Raw genomic sequence first — 21126 nt, 5'->3', positions numbered from 1 at the left:
AGTAATGCCCTGCAAGTGTTGCAGTCAGTGCAAAGAGGAGGATAATGATGAAGCGCAAACCCAGCAGTGCTTTGGCCTGGTTTGCCTTACTAGGACAAGCCAACATGGAGTCATCAGCAGAAGCAGGAGGGTTTATTCAAACTCCCACTTGTCTTTCCAACCCCTCCACCCCCAACTCCTCCTCCAACATCCCAGTTCCAGCATGCTCTTGTTGCCTAGCAACCAGCTGGGTCTTCTTAAAAAAGAGAAGAGAGCTGGCATAGATGAGTGTGTGTGTATCCACAGTTGAACGCGAAGGCAAACGCACTCCCTTCACACAGTTTGACACAGCACAGCTCACCCAAAGACACGGCACATGGAGCTGATTGTAATCGTTTTATTGTTGACACATTTGTCTAGTCAAGTAAACATACAGACTTGTTATGCTGTTTTCAGTGATCGCTTTCATAATCAAGCATAAGAAAAATGACACAAGACATGATGAAGTTTATGGTCTTTTATTTGAAAAAAAAAAAAAAAATTAAAGACTAGCATGTACAACTTGGAATGAATGTAAACTGAACTCAGGACGAACAGTTGCGCAGACCCGGTGCGGCGCCGGCAAACACGGCGCCGCCCCCTCACTATGCTCCCCGTCTGAGTCGAAACAACAGAAGAAGAAAAGAAAGAAACGTGAAGGCCAGTGATTCTCTCTTGCAAGAAAAAGAGGACAGACACTCCATCTCAGCGAAAAGAAGAAAAAAAAAAGCTCACTGTAAGACTCTTTAACTCCTCCCCTCCTTTTGCGAAAGGAAGGACAAACTACTACTAAGATGGCCGTCCGAATAACATAAAAACATGCCAAACGCTTTAAAATGTCTTTTTTTTTGTACAATTTTTTTTCCCTCTTTATCTAGCATACAATTAAATCCCATTCCACTTTAATGCTTTTGAGTTAGAACCTGGTATATTCTCTCAACTAACAGTACAGGGTTCCTCTGCGAATACAAAATAATAATAATAAAAAAAAAAAAACTGTACCAAACCAACAAGAGGACAGCTTATAGTGGAATCAGCACGCTCTGGTAGTCCGGAGGGGGGACGGATGGGTTGGGTGGCGGGGTTAGTGCTCCGGTCTCAAGCTGCATGCATGAAGAACAGAAAACAGAGAGAGAAGAAGAAGAGAGATGGCCAGCCCAGACGGTTACCACGAGCATATGGAGCTGGGAGGAGTTGGCCCGATGCTTTAAATTTAGTCTGAAGGTCGTAGTTACAGGGTTCGTTATTGTTTTTACTCGTACTGATGCTAAACTGATCTTCATGTTGGGGGGCAGGGGACAGGAGAGAGGGGGCAGAATCACTAACCATCATTTTCATGCAGACATTTTTTGTATTTTTTTTTTATATATTTTTCCTGTGTGGACAGAAGGATATTTTAAGTCAACATTCAATTATTTTCTATACAGAAACAGTATGAATAAATGAACATTTTCTTCCAAGAGGTAAGTAAAACATTTTTTTTCATGTTTTTTTTTTTTTGTTTTGTTTTCTTCTAAGAGGGGAGGGCGAGGGGGGTCAGGATGGGGCGGGCAAGCTTCACTTTGCGGTCATCATCTGTACAAACTCTGTAGAGACAAAAAAAAAGAAAAAAGAGAAAGAGGACAATGAGGTCACCAGCTTTAAGGCTCTGCCGTGATGGGCAGTCACCTGCTAAATTGTTAAATGCTTTATTAATTTTTTAATCAAGCTGAGCAGGTTCAGAACACGCATCCTAATTACTGACCCCCCTCTTCCAAACAGCTTCTGCGTTTTTGCTCATTAAACCGTCATGATTAAAAACGCAGGGCTTTGTGCGCAGGGCGGCAGCGGTACACACACACACACACACACAAGCTAAAACGATAAACGTAGAGAGCGCACGCCAATACGGCGAGACTCTGTTGAGACGGTGTCACGTTACAACAAACGACAATCGATGTGTTGTAATCTGGATGTTATGCAACAGAGAAACTCAAAGCAGTGTATCATCATGAAGCTTTGGTTTCTGAAAAGTATAATTAAAACTAGAGACACACCGAACTGATACCGATATCTGTATTGATTTAGATACTGAGTGTGGCAGATCTATTCAGTCTAATTCTATGGTTTGTTCAGAGTGGTCTCATTCATCATTTATTTTGCATTATATTTAGAATTCCTAGTTGTACTTTCTGAACTATTTACAAGAAGGTTTGTTTATATGTTTGACCAAAGTAGTCAACCTATTTTTTTTTTTTTTGTCAATTTCAGTTTCTTTATTATTTATTTTCCATTGGCTGTTATACTTCTAACTGAACTGACTGAACAAATTAAAGTTATTTTTATATGTTGGACCAAACTTAGAAAGCTATTGGTGTATTTAAGTGTGCTGTACTGGTGCAGCATTATCAAATGAATTTGGAAAAAAGGAAACATTTTAAGTTAATCCAGCACCGTTGGATTGGATCGGGATCGGTTCACACTAAACATCAGATATCGGTATTGGAAGTGAAAAAAGTGGATCAGTGCATCCCTGGTTAAAACTTAAGTGTGTATTCAGTTCCATCCAGCTTCCCTGTTCGTGCTGTAGGAAAGCATTCACACAGCATGATTATACCACCACCGTGTTTTACAGTGGGGAAGGAAGATCAGTCCTTTTGGTTACTTTTTAATAACGCTCCTTATCCAACATTTTAGATGATGATGACTATTGGGAGGTTTGTACTTATCTCACATTTTTGGTTTTGTTTATTGATAGAGTAAAAAAAAAAAAACAACAAAAAAAGAAACAAGTCAACATAAAAATCACACCACACTTTTCAGATTCAGGTCACAGTTTGTAGAGATGAGCTTCAGTCTGATCCCCGTTTGTTTAAAAAAAATCATGCATTTCATTTTCGGTGATCCCATACCTTCATAGTTGACCTGTCCATCTCCGTCAATGTCTGCTTCTCTGATCATCTCATCCACCTCCTCGTCTGTTAGCTTCTCCCCGAGGTTCGTCATGACGTGGCGCAGCTCTGCGGCGCTGATGTAGCCGTTCCCATCCTGGAAGAAAGTGACAGAATTCATCTTACAGCTTATTGTTTAGTGAAAAGACTAAAAGTTTCCAATGATTTCATAACAAGAACACCAACAACTTTTTCTCTGTTTTCTTTCTCCTCAAGTCACCGCATTCCAGCAGAGGTTCTGCTTGCGATATTTCCGTACCTTGTCGAATACCCGGAAAGCCTCGCGGATTTCCTCCTCACTGTCTGTGTCCTTCATTTTTCTGGCCATCATGGTCAGGAACTCAGGGAAGTCGATGGTTCCGTTACCTGCAAAGGAATGAGTCAAGGAGGCCCGATTAATCATCAAAAATGGCAATCAGTTAAAAGGCGAATGATCAGCCAAAATAATGACATTATATCAGCATTTGGATGATGAGAAGCAGCCGACTGAAAACATTCATCCAGTGGTTTAGCTCTTTAGATGCCTCAGCTCTGGATCTGATCCATCACCGTTGCGAACTGGAAGAAAAACTGCACACTGCTCTAAAAATGTTGAAAAGTGTGGCATGCTATTTTTGGTGCATTTGTCTGATCTGATTTTAAATCTGCTCGCTTTCTTTTCTGAAAAAGAATTTACAAATGACAAAATATTTTTTAAAAATGGCTTTTATCTTAATTGTCCTTTGTGCAAGTTGCCGTGTTAATTTTTTTAAATTATGAGAATTTAGTCAGCATTGACAGAATAAAGACACTAATTTATTGGGATGTCTTGAAATTACAAAAAAGTCGTAAGAAAGAAAAAAAACCCAACAACCTTAAATTATTTTTCCTTAGCTTATTTCAGCATTAAAGGTAAAATACTCGTTTTGGATAATAATTATATTATACTCAATGGAGTAAGTCAACATATTAGTGATACCCCACGTGCTACTGAACATTTTTAATCTAACCTTGGCCTTTCAGCTAATTTTAGCTTATACACCAACGTTTGCATATTGAGTGATATGTCACTTTTAGCCAATATGCTAGTTGCTCTACATGCTTGTGGTAGCCCCATGCTAACATTAGCCTTACAGCTAAAATGATAATTTTAGCTAATTGCTGACATATTAGTCACATATAGCAATACTGAATAGAACAAGTCGATGAGCGTCCACATTGGTATTTACTTACTCATTACCGACACGTCAGATGCATGCTACTGGCACAACTGAAGCTAACCATAGCACTTTAGCCAATTATCTGCATTAGAATGCTGGATTCCAATCGACACGCACACTCTAGCAGGTCCCTTTTAAATTTCCTAAGAAATTTTGTAATTCTGACTTCATTCTTTTAACATGACATTATTTTTGCATTAAGAAAAACAAACCATTTTGTCCTGACTCTTGTATTTTGTCAGAGTTGACCTGAATTCAAATTCAAAATAAACATGCTTGTCATACAAGATATGAAAGCTATGGAAACACGCACAGTGCAAATCCTGATTTTCCAAAAATATAAACGTCAAAAACCAAAAATTTGAAGAATGAATAAAATAGCCCAGCCCTATGTGTATTCCTTTAAGGGTCTTAAATGAATCGGGTATGGAGAGAAATCAGGATTCTGCACTTCAAACCAGATGCTACAGCTACACATCCTCGACTCTGTGAGAGCCAGAATGAACGAACGAGTGGCGGCGCTTCAGGTTGCCCTAACGGCAGCTGCTGTGCCGGTAGTGTCGTGTGTGTACTGTTGGATCAATATCCATGTAGCCGTTGTCACAACAGGATTAAACTGGGATCAGACTCTCCTGACTGGAAGGAGCTCATAGGCTCCACGGCAGGAGGGGAAATCTAATGAGAGCTTCCTTTTATCTAGACCTAGAACTGTTAGCCATCATAAAATATAAATAAATGGGAAAGAAATGCACAGAAATACAGGGTTTCATCTCATTTTGTGATTCTCTCCAGCCTTAACCATCATTGTTGCCAAACTTTTTTGCACAGAATGCACCTAGCTTCATATTGGGTGGTAACAGAAGGTAGCCAATGGCGAAGACAAACGTCATCAAGTCCACTGGCAATAAAACTGCACTTTCCCACGACAGATGCAAAAAACCTAGCTAGCAAGGATATATTAGCAACTAGTTAGCACTAGCATCAACCAAGTTGAGTCACAAAATGCAATGAAGATGCTTTTGCGCAACTCAAACTTTAACCTAACAGGAGAAAAAAAAAAACTGCTTAGAATGTTCTAGATTAAACAACGCTACCACGACAAGGTATAAGGTCTATGATTAGGGCTGCAACTATTGATTATTTTAAGTAATTGATTAATCTAGATGATTAGTTGGATTGACACATTCTACAGATTTTTCATTTAACCACTTTGAATGGTTAAATGAAAACCATTCCGTTGAGTCACAGAATGACAAGTTGAGTCATTCTGTGACTCAATTTGGTTGATGCTAGCACTAAGTAGTTGCTAATGTATCCTTGCTAGCTAGGTTTTTTGCATCTGTCGTGGGAAACACATTAAAAGATGCAAATACACAAACAATTCAATTCATTTTTTGAATAAGTAAACATTTTATTGTCTAAAATGCAATAACCGCATTCCAATGCCTTAATTTTAGATAATATTTGTTAAGGATGCACTGACATCCTGAATTAAGTAAAATGTCTGGAACATGAATGAATTAAAAGAGCCAAAGTGATTGGTTCTGGGGTGGGTTTTTTTTGGCTGATTAACCAATGAGAGAGCAGTCTTAGCAAGACATACAAGTAACCAACTAAAGAATCTGTGTGCGTGTTTGTGGGTGGAACAAAAAGGGATGTGGTGGTGTGATGGGGCAGGTGGTGATCTCATGACCAGAGGTGACCATCTCAAATACAGCAATGAGGAAGACTGGGAAGACTGGTGAAGGGATAACAGTACAAGCTCAACTGGGAAAACACAATCTGAGGGGAAAGGAAGGGGGACGGGAATGCTTGGCTGTTTGTTCTGGATCGGTGAGGAAGGATGAAGATGAAGAAGAAGGCAGACTAGGAGAGAGAAGACGGTGGGAGAGAAAGAAAATAAAAAAGGAGAGAGAGGGCGGAAGGAAGTGAGTGGGCGACAGAGATGTGAAGAGGAGAGAATATAAGGAGTGAACCGAGTGGGAGATGGTGCGATTACACATAAGAGGTGCTGACGCAAACTATAGATGGTTGAGACATCTCGGCACACTCGTACGTGTGGTCATCGCGTTAACCTCCCTCCCCCCAGAGCGGTGGGATTGTGTAATGGAGAGTGATTAGTTTTGGGGTGCATGTTGCTTTATCACATGTTAACAGCAGGTTGTGTAACAGAACGGCCGAAACCGGTCAGAAACCAGTGTCCGTGTTCTTCTTTCATGTTTTCCAATTGTGTCGCAAAGATGCCGCTTCGTCCGCCTTGCCTGGCGCTCGTCATCGTCCGCTTGTTTGGTAAATAAAGCTGATTTTCAATGGGCCGGCTCACATCCAATGGGGTACTGGATGTACAGCGGGCAGAGAGGCCTTATGTAACCACTTTTATTTTCCATTACTAGCTTCATTGCCGTCTGACCTAGATTGCATCAGCCAAGGGAGGCAGAGGCAGAACAAGGGGATGTTGGTAATGGTGTGCGTGTGTGTTGGCTCTTAAATGCAACTCGCGAGGGTGGCAGGATAATCTATGACTAAAGGGGCAATTGATTTATTCTGATCAATGTGGTTCCTATAAGCTGTCACAAGGCGAACACGTTGGGGAATTGGCATATTTTCTTCATTCCCTACTTTTCCAGACTCAAACTTCTACATATTTTTCACCATACAGTTTTTATATCATATTTGGTTTTGGGTTCACAACATAACGCTGGAACTGGAAATTTATTTAGCTGTGGTTTTTTGCACCTGGTACCTGCCTTGTACCCCATTGGATGTAACTGCTCTGACTGTTATTTCAGCAATTACCTCTTTTTGAATCTGTACACTCCAGTTAATTAACCTATTACTAAATTAGTTAACGATTTCAATAATCAATTAATCATGATTAATTGCTTCAGTCTGACCTACTGATTTTTATTAACTAATTGGAGCAGCTTTTGGTTGAGTTCATGTTTTTTGTTGTTTGAAGTGTTTATAAGCCGAACATGGTTAGTTTAGATACAGTTAATAATTTGAGTGTATGCCTGTCACAATAAGCAATAAATCAATGAATCACATAATAAATTAAAACGAACACAATAATTCCTAATTTGCTTAATTTACTGGTTTTCTCTTTTCTCTCTTTCTACCAAAAACTGTTTGACTAAAATCCTCAGTCTGGTGCTTTGGTCTCAACTAGCGTGTTTTTGAAGGAGAATGTGTTCTTGCTTCTTTATGCCATTACCATCATATTACTTGAAAATGCTCTAAAAACAAACAAACAAAAAAAAAACAATATTATTGTTTATCACAATAACTGATCTCTGGCCGATCCATTAGGCCTTCCTGTAAATTAAAAGCGATAATTGCCAATACGGCGGCTGTGATCGTGCGACGCCAAGAAGCAACGCCGACTCTTCGACACATGGCTTATTCTGAAAACTCCACCTGCTCATCCATATCAATGACATTGTGGACTCGGATGGAGCCGAACGCACAGTGACTAAACTGCTGACACAGAGGGATACGTCATCTGACAATAAAGCTGGCCCGCCAGTTGGCTCGGACAGTTGGCGAACAGTTGGCAGAGAAACGCAGGGAGATGGGCAACAACACAGCTGATGTGTTTGGAGGCAGGACAATAATGGATGCCTCAACTAATCCCCTGTTATCTGTAACGGGGCGGGGGTGGGGGGGGGGAGTTTAACCACCAAAGTCACGCAATGACAGAAAAATCACAGCCGTATCCCTCAGACAACAGCAGCAACTCAAATTAATTCCCCAAGAAGAAAATTGGGTTGGGAGGGCTCACTTTTGGCGCTCCTGTAGCAGCTGACGGTCATTTTGCAGATTAAAAACGAGGGAGCATCATATTAACCTAAATATTAAAAAGCCTTCCACCTCGCTTGCAAAATTTGAGTAAATTTGGGGATTTGCCAGCATGTGGGCCAGACCAGAGCACTTGCAGTTTCCTGCGACACATTTTGGTTGACTGAACATGACCCATGCAAATGAACCCCACGGTTCCCAACGCGCCAAAAAAATGTTGGCAGCAAATATTTACAAGGTAAATGTGAACAGATGAACTGAACGAAGGAGGAGTTTTGGTGGCAACTTTTGCAGAGTTCGACTTGCAGCGGCATTCAGAACTTTTGGGAAAAACATCAAAACCAACTTTAATGAACCAGGTCCCAAAAGACCCAGTTTGATTCACTTCCTCATATGGCCAACTATCTTTAGTAGCACTAACATGTTCGTTACAGGAGGCTACATAGTACTTTGTGTCTGCCCACCATTATCTATGCACAGCCACTATGTTGCATTGTGGTGTTGAGAAAAACTGCAAGAGAATTTCAACTCCTAAGTAACTTAGTTCATTTTTACAACTCCAAAGTTTAAGTTTTCAAATTCAATCCAATTTTTAAACAGTTTGAGCCCAAAGGTAAATTAGATGTTATAACTCATATTATCCAAGATTCTTTAAAGAGTTATTGTAGAAGCTGATGGATGTGAGAAGGTCAGATCTCCTGTAGCAGTCTTTATTACAGAGGTTCTACTGAAGCCTCTGACTGAAGACACCCTGTTGTAGAACAGGATGATTGTCAATTTGATTAAGAAAATTGTGAAATTATGCTTAAAAAATGACAATAGGGATACTTTAATCAATTAAACCAGACATGTTTTCTATAACTGGCTCCAGTCATCAGCCCGCTCTTCCTGTTCATTGAATGCATCATAGCTAAGATTTTCAGTTTAAATGCTCCATCTCCACTGCAAACTCTTACAATGTATTTTTGGTCTAGTTTCTAGTATAGATATCTTGGTACATTTGAAATGAGATAAAAACAACAGGTAACTTTTCAGCAAAATGTAGGAGCTTGTTTTGAGTAAATGATTCCTTAATGCTGATGAAAAAATGGTTACAAGTGAAATAATCTACCAGGAGAACTAGTGTTTTCCATCAACATAAATGAATTACTGACTTAAAACAAGCTCCTTTATCTTGCTGAAAAAATAATTGTAAGTTTTGTTTTATTTCAAGTGTACCAAGATATATATCCACCAGAAACTAAACCAAAAATACTTGGTAAGATTTTTGTGTTTTTGCAGTGCAACATCAAATTTTGTGAGTCTGACATCCGATTTGATGCCTGAATAAGACTCATATTATAACTTCTTCATTTTTGGTGTGATTCCAAACTTCCATCACAAAATCTGCAGCATGTTTTTTTTTTCTGAACTGGTCAGGAAAAGCAAAATAAGTAACAGTTAAAACGAAACGAGCATGTGCCACTGACCGTCAGCATCCACCTCGTTGATCATGTCCTGCAGCTCAGCCTCTGTGGGGTTCTGGCCCAGCGACCTCATGACGGTGCCCAGCTCTTTGGTGGTAATGGTTCCGTCGCCATCCTTGTCAAATAAGGAGAAAGCCTCCTTGAACTCTGCAGGGTCAGAGGAGGGAAACATGTCTGAGTTAGGCAAACGCAGACGGGTCACACCAGGACTTTCCAGCGGCTAATAGATTTCCGATTGGGATCGTCTGGAATGCTGTTGTGAATCTGATGAGCCTTTGGCTCTCCCCAGAAACCTGGCTGACATTGTGACAGTCAAAGTTTTAAAACAACTAAATAGATGCAGCAGGGAGGCAGTATGGAGCTTTAGCCTTCAGGGTCTGGGCGCCAGCTAATTAAGCACAAAATGCGGTTCGGCTGAAAAGAAACAAGAGCTTCCAGTTTTAGACCAAAGCGCCACGTTGTGTCTTTATGGTGAGAACATAAAGGTGCTTATTGTGTTTGAAACCAATCAGAGGCCTGGACGAAAAAGTGTCTATTCAGTGCGACTTTGTAGGTTGCAGTTGTGACTCATAACTGCTGTGAATACTTCATCCCCTTATGTCCTGCTCATTTTGAACAGCTAATGATCTGCCAAGGGAAGGGAAGGGACAGCCTGCTGCCAAGTCCTTCAATGTTCTGTTTCCCTTCATGTGACGTGGAAGCAGCCAGAACGCCTAATGAGAGACATTACCTTACACGACTGCTGGACTTTATTGAATAATGCGGGGCTGGATTTAATCCACCGAGAGCCAGTAAACGAAATAACAAGGAGCAAAGTTTTGTTGGGAGTGGAGGGAGTTCGTACCTGCAATCTGCTCCTCTGTTAGTTGATCAGCCTGTGGTTGGTTGGGGGTGGGGGGAAGAGGGAGAACAGACAGGTTAGTCAACAAGGAAAGCATTTCAGATATCTGAAATTCCACATGAAGCCCCACCCTGACCGGCTCCACTGCAATCTACCCCAAGGAGGTCAAACGCATAGAAAAGCAAATATTTTTAACAAGGCTGAAAAAAAAAAAAAAAAAAGTTTTGATGCGTTGTTGGGGCATAGCAAAAAAAAAAAAAAAAAAAAGTTTTGATGCGTTGTTGGGGCATAGCAGTGAGGATGGATGTCTCATATTTACAGGCTACAAGTCAGAGCAAAACATCTCCACTCAACCTATTAACTTCAAAATAAAGGCCACAAGGCAACTAAAAATGATTAGTTTTATATGCAACTGCAACTAACAATTTAGTAAGCGATTATTCAGACTAATTATTCTGACATTTAACTGATTATTCTGATAAATCGGATAGAAAATTGGTGTACTCCACAAGATTTTTCATTTAACCACTTCAGCCTTTTTATGCATTAAAAATACACTTAAAAATGCAAAAACAAACAAACACAATATTTTATGACATTATTTAGTGAACACTTGATCATTTGTAGAAAAGGATGCATTGTTTAATGACTAGACAGCTAAAGCTGCTTAATAGATCATTTTGAGTAGGACGTATTTATAGACAAGTCTTATTTTTATACATTTTTTTAACCTTATATGGAAAATGTATATATACGTTTACAGTTTTGGCTTAATTACTGCTCTGACGCATGTTATTTTTTCAGCAAATATCCTTGTTTTGGAGTTTGTGTACTCCAGTTGACAATTTCTAAATTAGTTGACGATTTCAATAATCAATTAATCGCAATCAATCGTTTCAGCCCAAATTTTTGGGCTCAAATCAGCAATAATCAAGAGCCTGACAAACTGCTTGGTTGCTGTTCATCTCCATTTCCCCAAATATTTCCAAGCAGCCAAATTCATGTTTCTGGAAAGCAGGGGAAAATGTATAGAAGCTTTCCATCAACTAGCAGTGCACAGCAACAAGTAGGGCTGGGACAATACTATATTAATTTATCTCCATACATCTAGACAAAACAAACTCCTCCAGCATGTCACTGAAGGACTTTAATCTGCAGGAGTGGCAGAAATTCTTTGCCATTTTGAAACAATTTATCTCCAGTCCAATGTTAGCATAAGACAGAATCAGTTATCGGACCTGACTTGCCTAGACAGTAAAGGCTTATCAAAGCCGTTTCTGAATAGCTGTTTTGTTTGAAAGATTAAAAAAAGGAGGTATATATTGACAATCAAAAAGAAAAATTAAGAAAAAACAATCAGGCAACAACACTTCAAGATACTGTAACAAAGCAGATTAGTAGGCCTTTCATGAGAACAAATTTTCCTGGACAATACATAGCCCCAGTAATAATGGTGATAAACGATAATATTGTCGTTTTGAGATCTTTTTTAAGAAGCATGTTGACAATGGCACAATTATGCAAGTTCGCTCTCTCAAAGACTCAACACCTTAATTTTGTAAAAAAAACTTTAACTCTGTAACTAGAAGATATTTTAAACACCCAAAATAAATAAAACAGAACCAAAAAACAAACAAACAAAAAAAATACAAACTACACACAAACAAAACCATGAATAAAACGGACTGCGTCTTTAAACAAAATTTGACCTTCCAAAATTACTAATCACCACAATGGAAATGACTGAGCTCATTTTAATTTATTATGTAATTAATTGATGAATTGCTTATGGATGAAGCATTGCCTAAAGACCAACCGGCTGGCTTGGTGTGGTCGCCCCCCTCCCATCCCGGCTTCCATCATGGCTGACTCACACAAGCTTTAAATGCTTCCAAAGCAACTTGCCCCCACCCTTTTTTAATCTCATCAAAAAAAGAAAGAAAAGACTAGAATAAAAGTGTGAAGAAACAGCTACTTGTGTAAATGACTCTGGAGGTATTTTTATTATCATTAACAGACCAGTCTCACTGACATCCGTGTACTTGGCAGTAAAGAGGAGGGGGAACACACACAGAGCAACTTTTATATATACACACACTAATGGCAGTCTTCCTCCACACCAATACTTTCCATCCCTGCATTTCCTGTGAAGCGCCCTGCTCTGCTTCCATTGTTACGTTTGCGTGTTTATGGAGTGTTTCTCGCGCTGATGCAATGAAGAAATCATCCCGGAGTCCTGTGATTCCCGGAGACCAGGACCTCGTAACAAGCACGGTGCTCTGAGGCGAGGCCGCTCCATTTTGGAAATTAAGTCAGCAAATTGAATTTGTTGCATAAGGGTTAGATTAGTTTAGGCTGGGTTGGCATTTAGCAGAGCGCCACATGACTGCGCTGCCAGCCGACCTTTTGCTCCTCTCAAACAGAGAGGCGTCTCGTCGCGGTGGACCGGGCGGCAGCAGGTATCGATCGGCATGTAGTCGAGTTTCGAATGATTAGATGACCCGACTGAATGAGTCCACGGTTTCTGCAGGCTTCACCGATGCAAATTTAGAATATTTTGAGACCATTAACAATTAAATTTAAGATTTGTATGACAACAGAATTGGACAAAAGAAATTCACAAATTTTATATAGTAGTTTCAAACTTTTAGAACAAGATTGTATGAACAGCTTTGTACAACAGAAGTGAGCTGATGACTCAAAGACCAACATCTGGGATAAATTTGCACTTTACTGATGATGGGTGTAAAAAAGCCAGCTGGCTAGGTTATTTTAGCAGCTAGTCAACAGTAGCTCCAACTGCCTCAAGTCTCTGAACGCAATGATAATGTTTACAGGTGACTCCAACGTTTGCATTTATGAGATGCCACAACATTTAAAGGGGCAATGTTATGCGTTTTAGAGGTACATAGTGACAATCAATAGCTATGTTAACTTCAGTTGTAATAAAATTGATGCCCATCAAATACGACTTAGATTCTGCAGTAAATTTTCTTTTACCATCTGGAAATTGGGCTTCTGTATCTTTAAGAAACTCTGCCTTCAGGAAGTCATCACAACAATTTCTCCTCTATTAATCCTTTAAAAACATTTTTACCAGCTTTGCACCGACAAGTAGCTCCTGTAATGAACTATAATTACAGAATAATGGACAGATGCGCAGTTCCACCAAGTGCTAATTGCTGCAGGCTAGTCTGAAGGAGTTGAATGGGGGGTTGCGGGGTAGAGATGCTCTAAGCTTGGAAACTGCCGCTCCAAGGAGGAGCTTTGTCCTCGAAGGTGGTGCTAGGTCCACCAAGGTGCTTTGCACAGCTGAATGGTTGCTACGGGAGACTAAAGGATTTCTCAAACATGCATGGAAAAACAAGACATGTTTTTGATGAGGGAATAGCATTACATTGTGATGTGAAGATCAAAAAATAGCACTGCCCCTTTAGGACCTGTAATTGAAGTTTTTAAGGCCCCCTTACTTTTTTGTTTGAATTTAAGACATTTTAAGACCTTAATTTTAGATGGATAAATTTAAAACTCAAGGGTGAGGACAATCTGAGCTTACAATAAACACAAAGTGACTGTTTGCTCCGCCTCCGTGCAGCCAAAATTAAACAAACCAGATTCTATCTCTGTATGTTCTCCTTCTACCTGCCTCCTGTCTGTCCAAACTGAACAGGGTGTGTGTGAAAGAGGGAAGGGTTTGGTGACTCAGCGCTACGGTTCCTCCTCTGGCTGTGACCCAAGCTGCCAAGGGCTTCTGGTGCCACAGCAATGCCAGGCCCATTTTATTTCCCCTTTCCCCTCTCTGTGTGGTGGCAGCCCTTACTGTTCGGAGGAAACTCCCTGTGATTCACCGTCCGTCGCTCTAAATAACAGCTTGTAGGGGAACAGGAATCTGTGTGTGTTTGTGGATGCTGGCATGAGTGGGTCGACCGCATACCCTGTTGCCCATGGCAGCAGTCCAAACAGGCAGGAAGCAGCTCCATGAGCCGGTCGGGAACAAGCATGGGTTGATTCCTGGTGTTAAGGTTTTCCAAGATCTAAAAATTCTTGCTTTAATCTGGGGCTGGGCTACGGATTAAAATTAAAATGTCAGATTTTTTTTTTCAATGCAAGTTAAATTTCTCTTTTTTAAAAGAAAAAACATACAGAAAACATTTTCAAAAAGTAGTTTTCTCTACTTCTCTGAGTTGTATGTCGGAAAATTAGGGTCAGGCTACAAGAATTTTTGAATAACTGTATTAGGAGGGAAAAAAAAGACAATTTTACCAGAAAAAAACCATCTTAAAATTGCAAGACAAAAAGTTGTTTTAATGAGAAAAAAAATGCGTGGTTATCAGGTTCATGTAGTTCTCTCTTTGACAGAAACACAGTTGTTAGCACCATTTTAAGTCCTGCTACTAATAATGATTTGATTATGATGTGTTAAAAGTGTAATCTGTAAAACATATATACCAAAGTATAACTTCACAAGATGCTCAAAAATCCTCTAATTGTTTTGTTTTTTGTGTTAAGTTCTACTGCATTCTCATAATATCACCAATTTATTGTGATGCAAATTTTCCATCATAGAATTTGACATGAATTCGAAATCTAAATAAATGGATTTTGAATAATGCTCGTCAAACAAGATGGCGACCTTGGGCGTGCTAACCTGCACTCGTGTTTCCTGAACTATGGAAACATGAGTGCATTGGTAAAAACAAAATCCTATTTTTTCAAATATTAACCAATCAAATACTAAAAATGTGACAAAGCGATATTATCGATTTATCACAGTGCCCTACTTTAATGCCTTTTAAAGACAAATCAAAGGAGGTGTTGGGAAGTTTTGTAGCATACAGTGATGTCCCCCTCCTGTAGCTGCACAATCCAGGTCAGCTGGTGGAGGAAAAAAAACAGAAACTACAGTTTTTTTCCCTGATATTTTCCACGATTTGGAAATATTTTAGCTCATAAAACCAGCAGAGCGCCAACCGTCATTCAATAGTTGTAAAGCTAAGCTAACACCTTAGCAGTTAGCTCCAATAACTAACCAGCAAACATCAGCTTGTTAAACCAGAATTTTCCCTTCACGGTGATTGACAACTCATATTTCCTATTTCCTCAAATACCCCAATCATTTTCACCTGTTTACACATCAACAAAGACTTACATTGATGCTCTTTTTCCCCTTTCGTTCTCTAGTTTTATTTTGTTTTTAATCAAACTTCGATCAAGGAAACTGCAGCACAGTTTATCCTTTTAACATGCAGTTTTTTTAAACGCACAAAAACATTGTTTTTGTTGTCAGCATGAAAAATGAGTATCAGATTGCATATCGGGCGACATCTAAAATATCAGGTATAATAATCGTTTAGTCTAGTTTAGCATTTCTATTCAGCAGTGCTTGTATCCCACAGACTGATCCACTGGTTAATGAATGGGTCAGTTGTTGTCATGTCCATTGTTGACCATTGTTCTCTTGAGTAATATGACTTGATCGAGCCTTTTTCTAGCAATCAACACAACATATGTAATAAAAGTATTTTGGATTGATGTTGATATTGTATTGGGAACGTATCAGAAAATACTCAAAGTATCGGGAAGTGAATAAATTGCATCAGGCAAGCCTGCCATGATAAGCAATTAATTACACATTAAAATGAGCTTGATGGTTTTTCCATTATTAAAATTTTTTGAATTGCAATTTTATTTAAAGACCTTTATCCATTTTATTTATGGTTTTGTTGTGTGTGTGGTTTTTATATCTGCTTTATTTATGGTTCGTTTTATTTTGAATATGTAAAATGTCTCCCAGTTGCAGTGTGGACTGTTCTGTACAAAACTGAAGTTTGTAGATCTTTAAAAGGGAGTACTCGCATTATTCTGGCATTACCGTCATATTACTCATAAATGGCATCAAAACAACAAGGTTGTCGTTTAACTTAATTTCTGGAACAATTTATCGTCCGGCAAAATTTGTAAATTTGCTACTGCTAGCTAAAAAAAAGAAAAACAGGAATTGATGTTGTTGAGGAAAATAAAAATCAAAGTTAGATAACTTTAGCAGCAGTAGGGAAATGTGTTCCCATTCTGTTGAACATGAAACCAACTGAATCCTGCTAGTTTTTTGGGTCTGAATCTGTGTAAACACCATTACACACCAGGGTATGTTGGTGACGTTATCACACTGAGAGAATCACATTCCATCCCAGGCCTCTTTTGCTCTTACGCAATTAGTATTTCCTCCTTTAGACAACAAAAGTACCAATCATGGATCTTTCTTTTTCTGTGATCAACTATGGAGGTGGCTGACCAGTTTGTTGAGCTGGATCAAGCAGCCATCGCCCAGACAGATGGGTGTGACGAGCTAAAACATTCAGGAGGGAAACAAAGACTCCAAGTGTGTGTGTGTGGGGTAGTGGCAGCGGTGGTGGCGGGGCGTTCATTCCACTGTGGGGCAATTCTCTTCATAGCTGGACAAAAGACCGAGAGGCTTCAGGCCCAAGCAGCCCCACACACACACACACACACACACACACACACACACACACAGAGAGAGAGAAAAAGAAAGGTAGGGTGTGCGGTGTAAACAACACCATGCTCCGAGAGCGCAGCGACAAGACCCAGTGCACCATATGGCTTGTGGTGGCAGGTGACAGGGGCTCTGCGGCCGACGGGCTGCAGACGGGACACCGTCGCTCCGAGACGCATGAGGAAGAGGGGGGGAGGTGTAGGGCAGAGTGAGGTGTTGCTGCCAAACACATCAATTATTCACCGCAGCGTATCGGATGCGCTGTGAGTTACTAAACATGCATCAGCAAACAAGAGCTGAGCAGGAACAAGATAGGGCCTCAACACACTTATTCGATACTTCCACCTCAATGCTGGTGGAGGGGGGTGGGTGGTTGGAGCGTTTCCACCTGAGTGGGCTCAGATAAGGTGATGGTGGTGGTGAGGGGGTTTGGAATGAAACTTTTCATGGATGCTGGTGGGTTTACACTCCGGTTGCTGCAGCGCGCTGCAACGTGAACCTGAATGGAAGCTTGATACTGTACGTGGGTCATCTGATCGTGGTGGAGCTGAAAGGTTTACAGCTTCTGGACTCCTTCAAGGCTCAGAGAGGCCCCTGTGCAATATGCAGATTATTTCCAGTTCCTGCGCTGCAGATGTCAAGTTAATGTGTGCACCAAAAAAGGAATTTTTTTTTTTTTTGCAAGTCACCAGGCCTACAGAGATGACCAGAAAGTCAGCTGCAACAGAGTGACATGCAGAATACGTAATTATTAGGAACTGTACAGCAGGATGGCAGCTAGGTGTGCAGAAGAAGATGAAGAAAAAAAAAAAGTTGATTCAACTTGTTTCCACCTTCTGTTCATGTATTTATTTACACAGAGCTTCTTACACGAGTCCCACAGGTGCCATATTTGCATAACATCGAGAAATTTGCAAAGAGGCAACCAAATCAGCAGACATAAGCACAACTAGATAACCCAGCTTGCCTGCGATAAAGCCTCGCAGGGCTGCGAGAGAGGCGGTACACCGTCCGATAGCGACTCGTTTTCGGCTCCGACACTTCTCCTCCTCCCGCTCCCTTCGATGGAGATGTGACCGCGCAAGTTTACGGAATAGGTATGGTCAATTTCCGTTGCGGTACAACGATGAGAACCGCGGAGGTTCAGGCGCGGCAAGAAGAAGCTAAGAGGCGGTGGCGCGATGGTGCAACCCCTCGAAAAAAAAAAAAAGTGGAAACCAAACAGTTTCTTCACCCAGACTGTACCTTTGTGTATGTGTGAGAAAAGGAGAACGAAAAATGAAGCATATCTTGAACCGTGTGAATCTATATGAAGGAAAAATACCAGCGTACGACTTCAAGACGTTTTTTTTCCCTCTCAACACGCCTGAGCTCCGGAGGCGCGTTGAAAAAAAAAAAACAGTACCGTATCGCTCAAGAACAGAATTATCCCAGAATAACCCAGAATAGCACACCAGTTTCCCCCGACACCTCCAAATGTCGTCCAAGTTTTAATTCGAGCTGCAGCATGCGGTCATGAACTAGCTAATTGCGCAGTTATCAAGCATAGAGTCCACATATGAAGTAGAGCACATGTTCAGGCATAAACCCGCAAGAACAAGCCAAAAACAATGGCGAATATTAGGGCCATTTTAATATTCGAATCGGCTGAAACACAAAATGCGCCTCCCCGGCGGTTTCCGCCTCCTGTACGGATATGAGTTGCTCATAACAGGAATCAATGAGTGAACAGCAAATACAGAAACGGAATATAAAGTAAGGCTCAGACCAGCAAGCACTTCTAACACAGGTGTACCTACACTTGAAGCGCCATTTTCCCTCCCCTTACACAAAGAATGAATGACTATACGTACCATGTCGGATGGGTTGTGTGCTTGTTGGTCTGTGGAAGCAGACTAGGAGTGTGCTCGTTCCTTAGATGGAGTTCCACTGGCGGTTTTTGGAGTGTGTATATCGGCCGTGGCCAGAGCGGGGAGGTGGGAGGAGGGGGGCGCAGGTTGTCTTGTGTATCCCTCCGCCACGCTAGCACGTATCACTCACTTCCTTATTGCGATTCAGAGCCGTCTGCGGCAGCGCGGGCCTCCAGCAGCCCGGCACGCCAATCAGCGCGGCTCAAACGTCTGCAGTGCACAGAAGAGGATCATCCTCCTGCTCATTTTGACACGCAATTAATTATTGATAAAATTATCTTGCATGGACTATGTTTTCCTCATGATTGCACAGAAAGTAGAGCACATAATAACAGAGTACAAAGAAGTTTGAATTGAGGTAAGGAAGAATATATATTCAATGATGCGACAAGTGATCTGTTGAGCAGTTTTCATATTATTAACACACCAATAAATCTGATATAAATCAAGTTCAAACTTGTGCAATGTTTTTATCTGTGCCTCTAGACACCGAATAAGTTAAAATAAATGTATATCTTTTCCATATAGTGACTTATTTTCTCACTCAAAAACTAATATTGCTTGTTGGGGTGCTTGGTAAACATTGACGTTTACATTAGTTTGTCTGCATGACTAACAAATAGTTTGTTTACATCTGGAACAACTTTTATTTTTTGGATTATTTCTAATTACATAAAAAACTGACAATTAAATATTAATTTATGTTTTGCTAAATTGTCTTATTTTTGTAGCTGTATTTCACTTAATAGCTTCTCACATAAAACAATCTGTTCCTTTACATTTTAATAACAAACTTAAACTCCTGCAACTTAACTGAGTGATAACATTCACATTCAAATAAATATCCTTCCCTTCCGAGATTAAAAAGAGAGCAATTAAGAGTTTTCTTCAACCACTTATACGGTTTTCGTCGTTTTTCTGGAAGTTACAATTTCTTGACACAAGGCACTAGTTCGTAGCTGCGGAAGGATACCGTAAAATCTAAGAAGCGCGCTTGACACATGAGATTTTGCTGCGCCTGTATGTAAGGAATTCTCTGATTGGCCAGTGCAGACCTGCAAGATTATATTCTATGTGCCGGACGCATCGATTGGCTACACGGGACCTGCATTGCACCAGGCAATGGTACTTGATGGAAACGTAATAAATAAAAATACTGGATTATTTTTGTTTTTCGTAAAAAGCTGAACATATTTACTGCTTAATTCCGTCCGCTTAGCGATATCCATTATTGTTAATAGTACTAGAATGTTTTTATAACGGAGTCGGATAGAAATGCGACAGGTCTTCACAGGGGAAATGTTTGATAGGTTCGGTGAAAGAAGTGCGCACATTCACTTTGGACTGGCGAGGCGGTGTGAAACGAGCCATAAACCACGGCAGGACTGGTGGTAGCTTAACGGTACACAAAAACGAGCCTTTTTAAAATTAATATGTAGTCTCGTGGAAATTGTAATTATTCATAATTATTCCAGTTTCCTCAATAATGGGCTGTAACCTGGATTGGTAGAGTGACGATGCAGAAAAGGGCAAAGTAATGTCTCCGCCTCACAATTTGTGACTAAAGCACCATCTAGTGGACAAATTAATGGAAGCTTTACCGCGTCTCCATTAAAATGGGGACGGGTTTTAGTCGTTAATGGACCGTGAGGAGCATTCGTAAATAAGCAACAAGGAGCTAAAAAGATTTCTGCTGCTGCATCCCAGAGATAATGTATCTTCAGTATGTCTTTATTACCGTACAAGATTATTTTTTTGTTCAATTAACTGTGAACTTTTTACACACTTCAATGTATTTTATTTTATGTGACAGAGCAACACAAAGCAGTGCTGCTGATTGCAAAGTTGAAGCAACATGCCACTTTTAATCTTTGAAACAAACAAAAAAATTTGCTCAGCCTCAGCCAGACGAGGTGAAGAATGTTTGTAAACATTAATTTTTACATCTCTAACACAAAAAAATATGTCAATCTTAATGTTTGCCGTGTCACTTACACCATGATTCAATTCCTCACAAGGAATCCACTTCTGAAGGACTTTATTTAGGGCTATCTGAGGAAAGAGGGGTTAATACAAAAACATATCACAGTTTTCAGTTTTTTAAAAATGCCACTTGCTAGCTTGCTATCAGGGTTGCTAACTCAGGTTAAGACTTTTTTTCCTGTTAGTATGCTGAAAACTAATCAGAACATTTTGCTGAAATTATTCCGTTTTGCTTCGTTTATTTCCCGCCGTACAGATTTGGAATCATGGACCCTTCACATATTCGATATGACCACATCGTCGTTTTTCTTCTCCCTCCCCAAAACCCGGCCAAACGACGTCTAGAAAGGTCTGAATCCGATCTTGGCTCCCTTGATGAGACTTTTTTTTAAGCCTGGTGTGGAGAATTTGTGAGGCAAATAATCAACATTTTGTTTATTCTAATTGTTTACTCAAATAAAAGGCATTTA

At 40.2% G+C, this 21126-nt stretch overlaps 1 protein-coding gene across 1 annotated transcript; it reads right to left on the bottom strand.

Annotated features, from left to right (window-relative positions):
• Nucleotides 1–481: 481 nt before the first annotated feature.
• Nucleotides 482–18748, bottom strand: LOC103149665 (calmodulin). The gene is made up of 6 exons (XM_007568936.2): nucleotides 18617–18748; nucleotides 10256–10286; nucleotides 9415–9558; nucleotides 3208–3314; nucleotides 2910–3045; nucleotides 482–1604 (listed from the first exon to the last, which is right to left on the bottom strand). Exons 1-6 carry the CDS (start codon nucleotides 18617–18619, stop codon nucleotides 1576–1578), a joined length of 450 nt encoding a protein of 149 aa, XP_007568998.1. The 5' UTR covers nucleotides 18620–18748; the 3' UTR covers nucleotides 482–1575.
• Between the last annotated feature and the right edge of the window lie 2378 nt (nucleotides 18749–21126).

Source organism: Poecilia formosa, unplaced genomic scaffold, assembly GCF_000485575.1.
Source record: "Poecilia formosa unplaced genomic scaffold, Poecilia_formosa-5.1.2 Scaffold233, whole genome shotgun sequence".
Classification (NCBI taxonomy): domain Eukaryota; kingdom Metazoa; phylum Chordata; class Actinopteri; order Cyprinodontiformes; family Poeciliidae; genus Poecilia; species Poecilia formosa.
This window is presented reverse-complemented; position numbering and strand designations above follow the sequence as displayed.